The following is an 18,800-nucleotide window of genomic DNA, read 5'->3' on the forward strand; positions in this document are numbered from 1 at the left end:
CGTAATACTTTATAAAATATATTTATTTTAGAATGGCGATAGGATTAGCTGCACGCGCGGTTTGTCGTTCAGGTTCATGTCAGCGCGTATCGTATATGATGAAATAAATCTATTACCTGAGGCATGAAAGATTTGTAGGCATATTTCGTTTATGCAATGAGATGAGCAAATAACCGTGGTGTCACTTAGTGACAATAGAACTGGCGATTGGTAATTTACGATAGGCTCATCGAATGGGCAAATCAAAGAAGACTTCCCTATTTTTGTGCTAGCTGCAGTTTGTATCTGCCTGGCAATAGTTATATTTTGGCCCTTGTGTGCCACTCGAACTCCTGAAATCAACGAGAAAGCCAGAAATCTGTAATTTTAATTTATTATTATTATCTATTTGCCTACTTAAAGAGCAAATGAAGTCGTTACGCACGTTCGCTAGATAAGGACTGGTTTCATTGCAAGTTACTTTCTCATATAACCCTCAGCAACAGGAGTTGTTTCATATTTGAGTTAACACTCGAGCCCTGTTACTACTTAATAATAAAAAAGGTGGCTACGTAATTGTATCACGGACTCAATCAAGCTCTCGTAGTCAGAGATTTAGATTTAGCCGTCCAACGTACAGCAGGACATAACGCTTACTCAGATTATTTGCATGTGACTCGCCTTGGCCCGAGATCGTGGTTCAAATGTGTAAAACGAAAAGGACCGATAAACCTAGAGCGCACAATTTATATCAAGGATTTCATGGTGGCAACATCATATGTATGTCGTAACTGCAACAATGATTTTATTATAGAAGTACCTGTGGTTTCCTCTGAGCCATTCCGTCAATGTTTACGTTGATGATACATGGTCCGTCAATGTACGCCACAGCTGCTTTCATTGCTTTAGCAAGCTCCGCATGCGTTTTTACGTTGAATCCTCGTCCACCAAACATTTTCGAAATTTCGTCGTAACGCGCGTTCGGCGTCAGTGCATTCGGAGGCAGCCTAGAATGCAGATTAGATGTATATAGTATCTTAAAGTACTGAAATCAGTGAGAGAAGTGCCTATTCATCATGCCATGCGGAAGCGACTTTTGAAGACTGCTGTAGACGCATTCGACTGCATTCAAGGTGAGTCTATAGCAAAAAGCAAAACAGCTCAGGCCAAAGCCTGGTTCGTCAGATATAACGTTTGAAATTCAAAAATAAACGAAAGCATTATAACTAAATTATTTCACAGAATTAATTTTCTGACTCGGTGCTTATCATTTTATATATTTACGAAAGAGCTTCGTGCTGGCCAGATTGGTAGAACGCTTTCCAGGAGTTTTCGTCAAATCCATTGTAGATGCCATTGTTGTTAATGACAATACATATGATAGGTAGACGATATCTCACGGCGGTCTCGTACTCGAGCGCCGAGAAGCCGAAAGCTGAATCGCCCTGCACGCACGCGACCCGCTTTCCAGGGTACACTGCTTGAGCGTGTAAGGCAGCCCCTATAGCAAAGCCCAATCCAATGCCCATTGTACCAAATGTGCCCGCATCGAGCCTGCGCATATTCAGAATTAATAATGGCTTAATTTTTTTATCTAAATGCTTCTATTAACTAACAACAAAATTATATCACGTTTTCTTTGGGTCCCGTCCGGCTAGTTCAAATTTAAACATAACATTGAAAGCTTTCTTTTCACAGGTAAAACGGCCCAAATTATTTCTGAGGAGTTGTCCTACTGACTTCTCCTGGACACTCGTTAAATAGATACTTAGTCATAAAACTGAAAGAAAAACCATTATCGTTTAAAAGAGCGGTAGCTAACGACAAGTTACAAAATAAAGCCTTATAAATACAGCGCCAAATACAACCGTTACGGAAGTGTTCGTGTATGTACCTATGGCGCGGCAGTATATTGGGAAGCATGGTTCGCCCTATATCCATCGTGTTGGCCCCTTCATTGACGATTATTGCGTCCTTTGGCAGGTATTTACTGATGATCTTATAGGCGGAATGGTAATTCATTGGAATAGCTTTACTCTCCGTAAGGCCTGTGGACATAGTCGTTTGATAATAAATGCATTTATTGGCAAAAATAATTTCTGTATGTATTCCATTTCATAGTAGCTAGTTGAGTAGTATGTTGACGCAGAGAACATGTTTAGTTCGTGTGGAAACAATCTTCTTATCGGCAAAAAAAAATTACAACTACACGTTTATAATTACCAGTTCAGACTTGTGCTCACTTTGAACAATTTTAGCGTTGGATTCCATTTTAAATCGGAGTCCATTGATCCAGTCGGATGAAGAATCGTGCTTGAATGAGCAAGCATCTCGCAGCTGGACGCAGACTGTGTTCACGTCGCCTGCAACGTCAAAAAGGGTGCTAAACTTGTGAGATTTCTTATTGCTCAGATAATACCTTGAAACGAAATAAGTTATGTTTTTGGTCCTTGGCTGATGCTACGCCTGGACTATCTAGGGTAGGCCATAACTTTCAGTTTTGGCCAATACGGCTACTATTAAAGAAACCGTGAAGTACGAGCGGTAGCCATACAAGCTCCATGTATCTCTTCTAGCAAAGTGATTCGGGTGCTTACAACTCGTAACAAATGACTCTTAATATAATAACACAGTTTAAAACGTGAAACATTTATTGTTATTATTTCATAAAAGGGTGGATAAATCTCAAATGTTATCATCGTCGTTATATGCCAGCAGTGGAATGAGCCAAGATTATTTATACCAAGAAGAGCGACTTCAGTGGGCGCACTGTTGTCGAATTCTTCAGCTTTAATTTCAACCTGAATGAATTTGACAGACGTGTTGAAACGTGGTGGCCTTCCAAAGTGCAACATCCAATTCGTGCGAGCGCCTAGCAGCAGGATTACGTCGGCCTCCTGAAGCGCCCTGGCGAAACGAAACGAGTTGATAATTTTTGTTTATTCATTCATTCTTTTATTTTTTATTAAGCAAAACTATGAATTGACTATTCAACCCATGTTCATTTTGTTGTTTCATCGCATTATGACTTTCACATGAGGATACAAGAGCGACAGGAAATAGACCACATAGAAAAGTTTATGGAAAATAAATCTTGTGGGTTAGTAAATTGACTATTATAACGACGCTTTACTTCGTAATTGTACTGTACGTAATTGTAGATTACTTTGTACGCGCGGGTGCAATACACTGGGGATGATCGTCTGGAAGCACTCCTTTTCCCATTGGAGTTGGAAGATAAGGAATACCAGACTTCTCAATAAATTCTCGTGCACTCTGCAAACAGAAAAAAAACAACAAATTATCGTGAAACTGCTAACTATTGTTCACGAGACCATTGAGTTTGCATTGTAATTTAAGTAATTATTAGGCACATATATTTGAACACATGTCTCCGAAATGACCCAATTTTTGACCCTAGAACAGTTTTTCTAATAATAAAGTTAGTCTGGTCTTAATTGTAGACACAGAATAGCTGCATACTTTTTATACAGGACAGCAAAAAGCCACTGCTATATATATATATATAATTCACCTTTTCAGCACGACCATAGGCACAACCTTTGCCAACTATGATAAGAGGTTTTTCAGCCGTTCTTAGTAAACTGATAGCTCTAGCTATTTGTTGAGGGCAGGCCAAGGATACAGGAGCATCTCCTACCACTTTGGAATGGTAGAGCTTCGACTCATCCGTTTCACCTGAACGCAAAGCGAGGTTCTGATCTCAAAATTAGGTTACGATAAAAACCGACATGACATATCCATTAACTACTGATAATACGTACTATAGTTGAAATAATACCTATGTGCAATTTGGACCTATAGATCAGTATAGTATGGTCCCATGTTCATATGTCCAGTATGATTATAAGGACCCGCTCATCGACAATAATGCTTGCTACCGAAACAAAATATAATGGTTCTCTAAAAACATGTTTCGAGTTCTCTTATCTTAACTACACGACTATTTTAGATCCTTATTTTACCTTTATTATTTATTATTATTATTATTATTATTATCCATATTACCTTTTAGAGTTGTGGAGCTTGCCTCCTTCTGAGCTTTCGTGTCTCTAGCCACGTAACATTCACTCTATTACTTGATAGCGAGGTAGGTCAACAGAAGCTAACTGCTTTGATTTATATTACAACGGTTTTGTATAATTGGTTGGAGAGAGCCGATACAAGATCTGCTTTGATACAAGACCGTCCAACGTAAAAATAATTTGTTATCATGCATATCATTGATGAGCTCAAGAGTTTTTTTTACCACTGTTTTATATAGACTAGTGGCAATTTCCTACTATTCTATAAAAACAATCTTACCAGTGATCAAATCAGCGGGCATACTAATATAACAAGCTCCGGGTCGTCCAAATAGCGCCTCTCTCGTTGCCTGTGAAAAAAACATAGTACGTCTGTGAGCACGGAACAGGACAAATAATAGACCATAAGGCACCTTGAAAAATTCCGACCTTGTAACTTCTATATAAAAGGCTTATGTTCGTTGTAGCTAGCGCTTGGGATGATCCTCTTTTAGCATTCAATACTGTGACATAGGTCTGTGAAGGGAAATGTGAATCTACAGACCTTCTCGACGACGAACGGAATTTGTTCAATTGAATTGGGTTGAGCAGCATACTTCACATGCATTCGACACGATTCAACCTAACAGGAACAACAGAGATTAGGATATCAAATTTTCACCAAAATCATTTTCATAAAATATATAATAATCATGCGGAGAAACATTTGTAGATCTCACGCGGTCAAAGATTATCAGTAGTACATCTATGTACAGGTTGTATAATTCGGCAGTGTTTGTCAAGATGATAAGGAAATTTACCTGAAGATATTCTTGAAAAGCACCAACGCCATCAAGCTGCCTTTCACTGGCACCTCCGATTAGAATCATCGGCCACCCATTAAGTTGTGCGTTTGCAAGGCCTGTAACGTTTCTATTTGTTTATGACCATGCTGAACCCAAGTGGGCTGAAAAGGAACACTATAAAAAAAATAAGTCGCAGAGATAGAGACGGAAGAGTGCAGCGGAAGAAGGAGTGATACGAAAGAAACTAAACGTGATAAGGACACTTAAGAGAAAAACTGCTGATAATGAAAATCGATCCAGATAAAGGTTGGGAAAGCGACAGCAGATAATAACCGTATAGGTACAACATACAAAGAGAATGCGTAGATATGTATTGGTAGATTGCTCTGGTAAATTTTCTCGTTTACCTCAAGGAAGGCGAAGATCTTGTGGAAAGAACTCTGATCAAATTATGTGTCCGCAAACTCAAGATGCGTCCGATGACATAATAAAATGTCTTTTAAATGCTAATGTTCTCAACCTACCCCCCAGCACACATTTTCCCAATTCGGTAGATTGTTCCTCAATGTTAACTAAGAAATACATTCATGCTTAATATTTTAGATAAATAAATAAAATACGTGATATTTTAGACCACCTTTTTTAATTCTTAAAATCTTTATATTTTAGAACTATAGTTTCCTCGGAAGGTGTTCATCACATAATTTTAATCATGATTCTATTTTTGAGCTCCTTCTATGTCCAAGTAAAAATGCCTGTAAGATCCGAAAAAAACGGAATACTTTTAGAAGCTTTCAAACTCCTTGAGACATTGGATAGGTTCAAACCTGCTCTCGTTTCTTTTTGAAGATCGTCAAAAAATTATTTTTAGCCTATCTTTCCCTCGATGAAAAACGAGTACATTCGATTCGGTAAAAATCTTGGTGATGACGCAACAACTCCTTGCATACTAAAGTTGATATTGTTCGACCCATAGAACTGATCAGATCAGTGTCTTTTTTTTGTCAATCTCTGACTGCCATTATTCGTTATATGCTATAGCAATTATTTTTTGAAAAAGGATTTTGTTTCGATACGAAGGCAGTGGCGAATTAAAGTTGATTGAAATAACCCGGCTTTTAGAAAATATGGCAGCTATGAGCAATGATTCACTATAATTTAAATCAGTGGTAGATTTGCATCCCCAATTGAATTGTGACGACGTGTTCCTCTAGTGGTGTCGTTTGCAGTTCTTACGCACAAGTGTGCTTAGTGTACGATGCATAGGTAGGCACCGAAAACCTAATAAACATCTGCACTACGTCATTGTTATTTGATGCATTCGAACGATTATGATCGAACGACTTTGTCTAACCTCCAATTGTATGGAGCACACCGGGTCCGGAAACAGTCAGGCAGACGCCGGGTCGCCGGGTTAGATATCCGATTGCCCCTGCGGCATACGCGGCCTGCTCGCAGCATTAACGAAAAACAAGAGTAATAGTTAAAAAAGATTTTGTGTTGTTTCTCGGCAATAAGATTGCATATTCTACAATGATTCTGAACGTGTGAGAATATATGTTTCTGCTATATTTCTACAATGAATCTTCTAGTCCATTAACTCTACATCGAAGTTTCACAAAAATTTTCTCGTTTTTGACTCTTTCATGTAAAACAAGATGACAGAAATCAGAACAGGCCAGAATTTCCCAGAAAAAAAAAATTCTGAAATGGGCAATACGTGATGTGCCACAATGTGGCCCAAAAATATGACGATTAGTGAAATTAGATGTATCAGCGCAGCGTCGTATGAATTCGCGAAGAAGTTGATCAGAATAATGCATAGCTACACCATAGTCCACAAAAACAAATTGTTATATTGGATTCTTTCAAATTGGTGCTTACCACCGACACGAGTAGCTAACTAGGATCTCCGGTTTTAAATAAAGCCTTTCAAGAATCACAAGTGCCGTAACGGCAGTATGTACATGGGTTCGGTTTACTGGTCTATCTATCATAGCATTAGTATTGATCTTTAGTAATTATTTCACACAATATGATCAGACTCATCCATTCGTAGATACTCACAGATTGTTCGTTTCGCATCCCGATGAATTTGATGCCGGCTTGCTGTGCAGCTACGCTCACCTCGAATACTGGTACTCCGACCACACCTAACATGTACTCTACGCCTTGACGTCGGAGCGACTCCACCAGCACACGCGCGCCATCAATCATGCGGGCCATAACTCGATGACTCGTCGTTGACATATACCTGTAACTTAAATTAAATCAATACAATTTTAATAATCGGATTCGTTCAGATTTTAATTCACTTTTAATTTATTCTATACAGGTCATTACTTCCGATATATACAAACATTCAAAAAAAACCTTCACAAAGGATTTGACACTGATAGTATTGATTTGGCTTTATGCATGTACCAGAACATGTTCTAAAATTTAGGAGTCCTGTTAACAGATTTTAGCTTAGCGTTAATTGTCAAAATCGGCATATTTTAAGTGGAAATAAATATGCAATAATGCGACAATGAAGCTACGGGATAATTTTCATATTTTTTTTTTTTAAATTACCGTTACGCTAGGTATGCAAAGAATTAATTTGATTGAAACAAATTTTTCAATAAGGCCAGATAGTGAATACTTTTTAGCTTGAAATTCGGTCCGCACCAAATAGACTACTCAGCTAAGAGCTCTTTATCAACGAATGAATTGCACCCAGAATGAATTTGCAACGAGATCAACATACGATCATCTCGTTGAACAGTAATAAGCAGCTCAGGAACGGTTATGGAATATTCCATTTGTGTTTGATAACGATGAAAATTACCTTCGGTAAAAGCAGTTGTTTCGCTTAGACATCAAAGGAAGTGGCAAGATGTGTAAACGTAAGAGTTCTCCTAAATGTGCCTGAATATCTAAAGCTACCCAATTGGTCTCGTTTATAAAAAAAAAAAAATAATGCCATGGTAACGTGGCCACTCACAGTTCAAACCAGGGCTCTGCAAAGCATGTGTCAAAGATGAAAAGTACTTAAGGGCCAATGTCCAAATTGTCCAATTACTCGAAATAAAAATAATTCTATAGTCAATAAGTTCGGCAGAACCCAATCAACATTTACTTTGTTTCACTTACGCACATGTCAAAAAAAAGTGGTACGCACCGGTTCTATTATACAGAAACAATACTTGCGTAACTATCTTTTCAGATCGCTCGTCCTGGAATATTCGCCTTATAACAGCAATATGGATAATTTAAGCAGTTAAATAGAAACACTATGAAAGAATGCTTTTTTTATTATTGGTCAAGACGTTTGTCTTGCATTACTTTTGGTACAAAGAATTAGACATGTAGTTAAAAATGATTTATACTCTTATAATTGATGCTTTTCGGTATGCAACCATTGCGATGGTTGTTACCTTAAACCGTGCCGTTTATAGATAAGCCCAAGAAAGCAACTGAGTGGACTCTGCCCTCTGTCCGCGGGCAACGTCGATCGTCTGTTTCGAAAGTGGGGCAGCCGCTCACGAAAAATCGAAAAAAAACTGGGGCAAAAATGTTATGCCGCCTCAGTACAATCGTAGATGTGAATTCGCGATTCGTCAGGCCCCACCCACTGCAGTGCTGAATTATGTGCAAATAAATTGTAATTGAAGCAATAAGTAGTTACGAAAGTGTCAAATCGCTGATGTATATAACATTCTTTTTCTAAATAACTAGGGTGGTACTTATGCGAGCTTTATACGCCTGATCCGAGTGCAGAAAATATAATAATTCATCCTAAGGCCTTTCGGTCGTCGGGGCCAACTCGAAGCAAAAACAAACTTCCATATTCACAGAACAAAAAATTCTTCTACACGGCATGCCGATTCTTAGGTTCTTATATTTTTCTTCGACATCGAAGTAGAACGAGTGATGTTACGGACAAATCTACAAGAGGTCTAACAGGGTTCGAAATAGTCATAATTAGAATTAAATATCTGCAAAGTTTATGCATCTTATTTAGAATACAAATGAAGTGAAAAGAAGTAGACTGGTAAGCTCGACGAGCCACGCATTGTTTTCAACTACCTTTCTGTTTCAAAAAAACTCAAAGTTGGACATAAGCAAGCTAATAATGCTGATTCGGTTGAAAAATCGTTCGTAAACGTCAAAATGTCAACGCATCCATGACACCTTGACAGCATTGTCTATTGTCTTCGAAGACGGTACAGCACTAACTTAGGCACCCAGCGAAACTTCTTTTAGATAAAGTTCACAACAAACATAGCGATTTTTTTTATCATATATTTTTATGGCTTAAATCATCTGAGATAGACTGAATCTGCTTGAAGTGATTGAGGTAGATAGTCTTTTTTTCAGAGAGGACGCTCGGATTTATCCGAATTGAACTAGTGCTGAGCTTATGTTAAGCTTTCGCGCGCAACTGTCAATACCTCCGGTAAGGAACAGTTGAGCGCATGTCAAGACTTACATTTAAACTCTTTTGTGTATTTTATGAAACAGATCAAGCAATCCGATCCTATGGATCGTTGAGGTAGTACTCGAAAAAGGAGTTTGGCTGAATTACTTAATGGTTGTCATTTTGGATATTAGTGGCGACTGCTCACGCTCTACGTATTCAGATATATTTATATAGTCGTAAGTTGTTTCCGTTCTTTCTAATCAATGGCATTAAATTTGTTTGTTTTCGTTTCGCAGAAGCATCACTCAACATCTCTTTCTACAAGTTTCTTCTTTCTACAAACTAGTTTTTGACACGTTACATATGGTGATCTATTTTTTTAATGTTCTAGCTTACCGGTTTCTCGAAACAGGCAGCTGATCAACTATTAATTATCCAGGTTGGTTTTATGCCGTGTAGTCACAAGCGTAACGGCGACATGCCCAGGCGTCCACAGTAGAGAATCGAATCAAATCAACGTTAACTACATCTTGCTGACGGCGGTAGTGAGGGTAGAGGAGGGTGTTGACAACGGAAAGGGTCGCCGCGGACACACCACAACATCCTGACTATTCAATCCTAGACCTGTTCGTCCGAGTGCCGAGTCAAGCTTCGTGTCAAAACGCTACATGCGTATGCTTTTATGGCCGTATGCTGAATACGCGATTTCGTTTGCAATATTAGCATTTTGTCAGTGACAGCAGGAGATGAACATAATGAAGAGATATTAGTAAATAATAGAAGTGTCGTTGTCAAAGGCGGTCAATAAAGGCTATACTGGTGTTGCTTGATAATGGTAGACTTAGACACCAATGGCTACAGATATGTGAATGATGTGCAAATTACAACACTGATATCTTGTAACTTGCAGTTGGCGCCCAATTATATTTCTAATATTTTATCAATGAAATAACACATCCGTATTTGATTGAGAATTATCTAAATATATTTAGCAATTTAAACGCCTAACAGACAATGGTTCTAAAGGCATATTACTATATAGACAACTTAAACACCATTCCTCAACAAATATTACTTACTTCAGATGAGTCATTTCAGAAGCACTTGCCATAATCGTCGGGATTTCACATATGGCGTATGTTTTTAGTCGAAGAGCACAGGGAATTTTTATGTCTGCACTTTTTACTTGATTATGGTCCTTACTGTAAAAAATTATGCTGCCACTTTGACGGTGATCATTTGTTAGACGGTAAGCCCGACATAGAAATAACTAGACAACAATTAATGTTGAAATTTTATGACTCTGTCGTCTTGTCCGTTGGTCAAAAACTGAATTTCTTTTTACTAAGGACACTTGAACGAATCAGATGAATCGATAACTCTCGCAATTGAACTGAACGTAAATACGCATAAGGTTTTGTCTGGTACTCCCGTTAGGCGTTGTTTGGTTTTTTTTTTTGTAATTGTAATTAATAAATTAACAGAACAAACATTAACTGGAGAACTTGGAACAAACTAAGGTAAGAACTAGTCTAAAATGTTTTGCCTAGTACTGGGAAAATAGATGCGCTGGTCAACTCTGAATGAAATTCTTGAAGAATATTAACTGCCCACGCTGTAAATAGATAAACTAATATTTTTCTTGCGATTTCGGAGTGGATGCTCTATTGTCCTATAGCTCTTCGTTCCACATTCAGCCGACTTACATAAGCAGGTTTAATTAAGAAAGGCTCGTAATGAAGGAAAGTACAGCGTCATGTTAATTCAACTTAATCCCAGGAAATATATGTTCAAATAATTTATGGTAAAGATGGCTCGATTTAGCCGGTGACAATTGTCGGATTGAATTAACGAAACGACAATTTATGGGGTTACGTTAATATTCTGCTTGATTTGATTAAAAAAACTGAATTTCAATGACATTGCAAACACACACATGCTATAACATAATTCTAATTATTATCATTGTTATTAAAAAAAAAAACACTTTCTTTTAAAACGACTTATAATTTAGATGATTGTCCAATTGAAAAATTTTATTGAAAAATAAAATTTAAAGTTAGGCATGGCAGTTATGTTGACGCAGTGCCTGTTTTTTACATTCGTTATTAACTTCAATTTTAATTGGCAAACTGTTTTGAGAGTAAGCGGCTGTAAGAAAAAAATAGTTTTCTGTTTCTTGGCTAGCAGAACACACAATAGAGAATACTACAGAATAATGAATTTTTTTAATTTAATCATACATACAATTTTATCTAAGCTTTTGCTGTCACTCTAGTACCTATTCGTTTTGGGTTTCAACCATAACCTCGTGTTTCCTGTTAAATAGACCAGTAACCATTGTGTATATTTAAGCAGAAAGTTTGCGAAAGCTTGAATTAGCGTTATGACTTTATAAACGCTCAAGACAAAATCCACTCCCTTACACTTTAGTGACATGGCTGGCGTTTTTGCATGCTTGTTTGATTTTCGAATTCGAGAAATTATTGCTTTAAATCTCCTCATTCGCACGAAACAGGCGAGTGTCCAACGGGTTGAGGTAATGTAACTACTTGCAATAGGTATATATATATATGTACGATAACAAAGAGTCATTCTGAGCGTGTAGGTTGGCTATCGTCGCCTACTTCCTAATGTTGTGGTGGTGATAGTGGTATACATAGGGGAACTGTGCTTAGTCATCTCATTCTATCCACTACTATCGGAGACGCTAGACGACGAATAAGAAGGGAAAAAGAGGCAGAAACAGCAAAGGCAAAAGAAAGCAGAGGAATGCATTCCCCGCGCAATCCTTGTCTGTCTGTTGGGTGAGTGTTATCGCCGTCGATTGTACTAGGAGCAGCGTGCAGTCAACCAACGAAGCGGCAGACCAACCCGCTATCCAGTCCTCGATCCTGCCAGGACCGCCTGCTGCCTGCTGGTCTACTCTGGAGGGAATGTAGGATGCGGGGCATCTCTCGCCAACCAATTGTGTGCTCCTCCTTGTCGGAGGAACCTTTGGTCCTCTCAGTTCTCCACTTACCCCTAAACTCACCCACTGTCCATCTAGGCGACGGTGAGTCGTGTTGAACCGAGACATCGGATCAACGGTAGCAGCAGCTACGCCGGTAGCAGTGGCAACTTTTAGAGCCAAGAAATCTCCTTAAAAACGACGAGACAGAAAGGAAGGGTTTAGCTTTATAGAACGAAATCTACGAGCTCAACTCAGCTCAGCTCAGCTCGAAGGTTTGCGTTCCACAACAGCAGTAGCAACTCTCCGTAGTATGAGACTCTTTCGTCGTCTCTCCAAGTTCGACGTTGTTGTTATCGTCGAGAAGGACCACTGCCGCTTCTGTTACAACGACAACGAATCCTACTAGCACCACGAGCGATATACAACTGCTCCCAGAGCAAGAACCGGGACCTAAGAACCAAGCGCCTGAAAGGCTTGAAGTAGAGACGGGCTGAGTCGAGGCTGTTGTGGAACGCCGATGATATTATCCTTTGAGAGGCCGCATCAGCGTCCGGAGAGTCAGCGATGGCTGGGAGACAGACGAAAGGGCCTGTAGAAAAAGTATTCTGTGCAACGAAAAATCAAGAAAGAAAGATACGTATAGACACACATCGGAAACGATGGTTCAACGCGGCTGAATCTTAGGCAGACGCCACGCCAGCAGTAATAGCGAGGGTTAACTAAAGAAAAAAAAAAAGGACGGCAGAGGAAACGAACGGTATAACCGTTCCTAACCTCCATAGCACAGACAAGAGCATATAGATCATGGCTCGCGTAGATCAAAAAAAACATGTAACCAGCCAACTCTGCCGGCTGAGTCACTGCAATCACTGCTATTGGTATCAAAACCACCCACGAATCTCGAATGAGGAATGACCACGAAAATGTTGTGATCGATCCTTGTCACATTATGACGAGCCACTGATCACTCGAATGCCCAAATCTATTACGTCATTTCGTAAGAATACGCACCACAATTTTTCTTATATTTGCATATATATGTATATATACATATAGGGATAGCCATCTGGTCGGTAGCAATTTCAAAATGACGGCCATAAAAAACAACTGAACATATCTACATTTACTACAAACTTTACACTTTTAAGATTTTACTTTAACACAACGTACGTGAGGTAGCTTTTTCATAGCGGTTCATCATTTCGTTCAATTTTTGGCGAATATCTAGTCACATCTCTGAGATGGCGGCACGGATATTTTACTTAAATTGGTCCACAGCTCGCAGATTGTCGTGGCCGAGAACCCCCGGGGCTATCTACGAAAGGGATCCTACAGATCACCGTCTGGTATGACATATGGGTTGGAGGCATCATTGGCTTTTCCCGGCAGGAGATGATCTCAAACCTTTTGGTACCTGAAAGCGATGTATACCGATATGTAGCAAAATACGTAGTTTCAATAGGATGGTTCGCCCCTTTACGCAACTAATAGTGTAATCGCGTTATTAAGGGATCACTTTAGAGAGCAGCTAACCAGTAAACGGGGCAACGCCAAAAAAACCCTCATATTATGTGAGACAACTCCGTACGATTTGTTTTTACGTAAAAAAAGCTTGCTTAACTTAAGAAGCAAATTAAACTACGACAACTTAGGGACAATGAATACATTCGAAAAAAATATTTGCGTTACCAGTTAAGAAATGTGCGCGAAAAAGAAGCTGAAAATTGTGTGAATTCACAAAAACTGTGAAACAAAAAAACAAAAAAATCATATATAGATATAATTTTAAAAAAATAATAAAAAATATTGGATTTGTGTGAAGTAATACTTTCAAGTATTTGTCTCATACGTCTAAAGGATCCATCGAGGCCGACCCAGTAGCATTTCATTAAATAGTTAAAAATGTAAATTTGAAACGAGCTTTGCTAAAGCTTGTTCCGCCACCACATCGCACGTATATTCCAAAGAAAACGTCCGTCCTTAATTACCATCGATAAGCACCACATTGTTATGCTTTTCCGGATGGAGGTAGAACAATTGGTGTGCAGGGAAGTTTAATTCGAATTTAGGTGACGCAGGCTATTGTTTGTGTTTGCTCTCAAAATATGGCCTATACTTAACTGCTTTGATCACTTCGTTTCGCACGCCTTTCGTGGAACTCAGCTTCCTTCGTGAAGAATAAAAGTGTTGGAAATCATGGCGAGTTGTCCATGGCTACATTCATTTGCAATGCACATTCAAAGACGGCCCTAAATACATGTTAGTGTAACGCACACCTATTTCAAGCACAGGAAAAATTCGCAAAAAATATCACGGGATCCACAAACGGGGGAATCGTTGTTAGACAGGTCGATCCGCACCGCATTAGAAAGGCGTGATGTAATAACTTCTGTGATGCAGACGGTACCAAAAGAAGAAAGTGCCAACGAGCGAGAGGAAGACAGACGGGACGGGTTAGCGAACTATAACGATTACTCTTCATAGTAGCAACGTGACGGAAAATAAATGAGCAGGCAAGTTAATGCAGGGGTTTCGGGGGAACAAATATTCGATACGGTTCTGTGCTCGAGAAGGGGTTCCTTTGTTCAAGTGGGAACGCAAGGGATACCGATACACACATATTGTCAAGGGACACCGGTAACGTTCGTGAAACATAGAGAAAAAAAGAAAAGCCCAACTTGAAATTCTTCGAGATTCAAGGTTTTTCACTCTAAAGGGTCGAGGTACAAAAGATATCCAAAGGAAACATCAAGAAGTGCTACCTGGGAGTATTATAGCCTGCGTGTCTTTGTCAATTTTTCTACGCTCATTTTTAAGAATATTTGCTCTCATTTAGTACCTATAATACAAGCCTACATGAGTTAATCTTGAAGATCAAGCTTTGCATGGATTATATTATATCTTTACATTGCAGACGATTGAACAGAAAGCAATCTTAGAGTTTACAGTTAATTTCGAGCGGCATATTTTAAGGCTTACTAATTCTCTTATTAGCAACGGCACTCCTTCAACTGACTGAGACGCTAACGTCGCATAAAACAAGTATTTCACATAAGCTTTGCTGCTACTTCCACTTTACAATAAATCAATAGACCAGTTTCTAATAGGAATAAAGGTGACTATATGTTGAGGATATTAACTCGAAAAGGCGATAAGTATATCAAACCAACGATTTTTTTATTACAAAAAAATCGTTTCCATTGTCAGATTACCAGCAGGTAGTCTGCTTTTTAAGTTACCATTCTCTAACTATAGTCACTAACCTATTTTATATATTCAAGCCAAGCGCAAACGCCCATTTTCAAATCGATAGGAATTATTTTACGGTTTCTATAAATTCGGTTTTTTCCACCTCTTAACATAGCTATCGATAGAAGGCAAACTTTCGTATTGATATTGCCTGATTTTATTTGTTATACTATACCGTTATAGCGTACTTCATGTTGCTACATCTACGGCGGCGTGCAGCCATGTATAATGTACTATTGCATGAAGCAAGAACGATTCTCCTTCTCCCTATCGGGATGAGCACTTCGCGATCTGTTGAAAGCCTAGATCTGATACTTCGAATATTTCATATCGTAAAACCGGCCAATCATCCTTCGTGTTTCCGATGGGTCTTTGGCTTTCGAAGTGGGTACTGCTCTTCGTTAAAGTGTAACGAAGGGTGCGTCCCCGACAGAGCGAAGCCTTCGAAGACAGAGAAAAAAGCCGCAAAATAGGACTCGAAATAGAAGAAACGAAGGCAGGGAGAAGCCGTACCCCTTTTACCCCTGTCCAACTCTACCCAAGCTTGTCAGCCCGTCTGTGCCATTTCATTCCCGTTACCAAGCCGACCGAATCCCCTCAAGCCACCCACACTCTCTACCTGGACTTACATACAACGAAGGGCTTACGTTTTGCGCTTTACCCCACCATTGGCACCACCTCCTCCCAAACTAACCCTTATGCCCGCCGTCCGTCTCTTTCGGTAGGCCGCTAGGCTGTTACCAGTCCAGGACCCCAGATCGGTTCGTTTCTGCCGCCTACACTTGACTGCCTCGGGCGGAGAGACTTTTCTACAAAAAAAAAAAAAAGAAAGAAAGGTTAGCGATAAACCAATGTGCTAGCCTATAGTACGGCTATCGTCATGACCGCTACTGTCGTTATTATACAAAGTCTTAAATATCAAAGATGTACCATCTACCTTCCTCGGCCCACGATTTGCGTTGGTAGATTTCGCAGGGTGTAGAAGGAATATTGTGAGTGAAAAGAAACTATTAAGGAGTTCTGCTTTTTTTTTTATCTTTGAATCTTATTAAGTATATTAAATCATAGCTTTAGCCCATAAGTAGCTTAGTTTTATGTTTTTAACATCCGCCTTTTTACAGTTTTTTGTTACGTTGTAGGTTATATATATAGCTTCAGCATCATATAAATAACTGATTACCTTTTAAGATCTACGATCTCGTTAGATCGCCAGTGCCACACCTGGAAAATGTGGCCGCTAAATTTGCCATTTATTGCATCAGTGCGCAATTTACTAGGCCTTTTCTACGTTACAAGCCGTTCATCGCTACTGGAAGACATAGGTCCGCTAGGCGAAAAAGACTCAGACAGGCTGCAACGTATTTGATCAATTCGAAACGTACATATTAGAGAATTGGAGATGCATTTTATATTATAAATAGTCGGTGGCATATGTACAACAAAAAATTAATTACATTTGAGTTTAGATTGGCCTAGACATATAGCACTGAATAGACTGAATGGAGCCTTGCTCCTTCCGACACAACACGCCTAACTTTAATCACAACTCACAATTTCTCCTTTCCACGTTCAATGGTGCTCTGGACATATCCTTCGTATCAAAAAATCATATTTGTCCGTTTTTGAATACTGCTCTGTTTAACTTCATTGAAGCTGATTTTATCGACCTCCAGAAGCCTATTTCCGTAGCGCAATAGAAGGTATATTAACTATATTGCAAACAGGATATGTATCTCGCCAAATCAGACGCAACTGTCCTCTTGTCAAGAGTCAATCTACAATAGTGCTCCAACTTCATCTGTATATCGATTGTAGAAACGCATGTCTGTGGCTCCTTTTCACTCCGTCTAACACACGATCTTCCTAAAAAACAACAGAATACCAATATCTGTATGAAAGCACTTAGTGGTTGAAAGATCGAACAGAAATCGATAAAGGCTTGTTTTTTAAATAGTAGCTCTATAATACTGTTTTTGTCCCTTGCTTTTGTCGATGCATGCATACATACGAAACAGACCATGATTATCGCCGTACTACTCATTTCACCATAGCTGCTGCTCGCTTACGAGCACATTTCTCCACTATACGATGCATCAACATCATCGTGTTTCTTCGTTTATTTTTTTCGCGTCCCTTCTTTTCTTTGCTTGCCATCCTCGGTAGTGGAAACTTCGGCGGTCTGCCCGCTAGCGTCGTCTTCCTTCTCGTCATTTCCACCCTTCCCTGTTTGAGCGGCTCGCTGTGAACGAATTGCGAATCGCGAGTCGACTCCCTGTGAGATCCCTTAGTAACGCGTGCGAGATGGGTAGCAGTAGAAGATCGACACTCTTTTGTGGCTTGGAGAGTCTCCTTGGATCGTCTGTGCGTGTGGCGGCAGCGGCTCACGAATGCGTCGACACAAGGTTTGGCTTTCTCTTGAGGCCGCGAGTGGCCTCTGCTGTCTTCCGCGTACGCCGTTGTCGAAAGTACCAAAAGGAGCTGGTCTTCTTAGCGGCGTCTAGTCCCACCTCACCGTAGCTGGCGTACATTGGCGTTGCTTAGAGTTGACAAAGTCGGTCGCCTGGTCGCCCTCTTTTCTCGAGGGTCTTCATTGTTGTCAAGCCTTGCTTTTCCTGCTCCGTAGACGCTCGATACCCGTCGCCTCTATTTCTCAGCTAGGCGCTCTGCCCAAGGGCTTTGCCAGCCGAGAGGCCAGCATCGTCGTCACCAGGAGGACGCCACTTCTGGTGCTCAAGAGCGAGGACTTCCACGACAAAAAGGGGGAAAGAGGAGATTTGGGACGAAATTTTACATCCTTGCGGAGGCCAGTGGTGGTAGTGCTGATAACGGCAGTGTCTGCAGCACAGCACGCGAAAGATGCGCAAAGGGACTGGCTGGGACTGCTGGGCTTAAAGGAGGGTTTGGGCAAGAACCCAAGAATATGGGGAAATTGGGAGGGGTAGACTGGCGGGAAAACGCAGACTAAAAATGCCAAAATATGCACGGCCTGCGCGCTTGACTGCTGCGGACCACTGCAGGCGCCGCCGCTACCGAGCGTCTAAATAGAAAGGGAGAGAGATGCAAGCGATGGTGCACGGCTTGGGCCAACAACGCGCCACTCATGGCAGAGCACCAACACGCTTTAGTGCTGATGGAAGGGGTCTCGGCGGAGAGTTAGCTGAAGCACGAGCATAGGAGTAGATGGGGGTGTAGTAGTAGTGCTAGTAGTAGTCGTTGTAAGGATAGTGGTGGCAACGAGTTTGCGAAGCGTGCCGCGGCGAAGGTTCGGAGACAAAATAGAAGAAGGCCTCAAAAAGGACATGGACGAACGAAGGGGAAAAGGGGCGATGGGAAAAGCAAGTAGGCCCGGGACCTCTGCTAGCCAAGTACGCTAAGAGTGGGGA

The 18,800-nt window shown here is 40.2% G+C and overlaps 1 protein-coding gene and 1 long non-coding RNA gene across 4 annotated transcripts; both read right to left on the minus strand.

Annotated features, from left to right (window-relative positions):
- Window positions 1-5: 5 nt before the first annotated feature.
- Hacl (2-hydroxyacyl-CoA lyase) lies at window positions 6-9,767 on the minus strand. 3 transcript variants are annotated; one of them, XM_022800365.2, is made up of 14 exons: window positions 9,612-9,767; window positions 6,878-7,064; window positions 6,165-6,258; window positions 4,826-4,926; window positions 4,570-4,647; window positions 4,306-4,375; window positions 3,515-3,678; window positions 3,146-3,255; window positions 2,723-2,886; window positions 2,223-2,342; window positions 1,874-2,027; window positions 1,264-1,533; window positions 800-986; window positions 6-332 (listed from the first exon to the last, which is right to left on the minus strand). In XM_022800365.2, the coding sequence occupies exons 2-14, from the start codon at window positions 7,058-7,060 to the stop codon at window positions 300-302; spliced, it is 1,728 nt and encodes a 575-aa protein (XP_022656100.1). In that variant the 5' UTR covers window positions 7,061-7,064; window positions 9,612-9,767; the 3' UTR covers window positions 6-299. The 3 variants fall into 3 exon arrangements, with proteins under 3 accessions (XP_022656100.1, XP_022656099.1, XP_086838941.1); XM_022800364.2 differs by having other exon boundaries at window positions 6,878-7,070; XM_086982815.1 differs by lacking the exon at window positions 1,264-1,533 and having other exon boundaries at window positions 6,878-7,070.
- A 1,457-nt stretch (window positions 9,768-11,224) lies between these two features.
- LOC147756943 (uncharacterized) lies at window positions 11,225-17,359 on the minus strand. Its single transcript, XR_015323728.1, has 5 exons — window positions 16,969-17,359; window positions 16,598-16,768; window positions 16,112-16,226; window positions 13,339-13,582; window positions 11,225-12,773 (listed from the first exon to the last, which is right to left on the minus strand). It is a non-coding gene; the product is annotated as an uncharacterized LOC147756943 (long non-coding RNA).
- Between the last annotated feature and the right edge of the window lie 1,441 nt (window positions 17,360-18,800).

Source organism: Varroa destructor, unplaced genomic scaffold (assembly GCF_002443255.2).
Source record: "Varroa destructor unplaced genomic scaffold, Vdes_3.0 BEIS01000003.1, whole genome shotgun sequence".
Lineage (NCBI taxonomy): Eukaryota > Metazoa > Arthropoda > Arachnida > Mesostigmata > Varroidae > Varroa > Varroa destructor.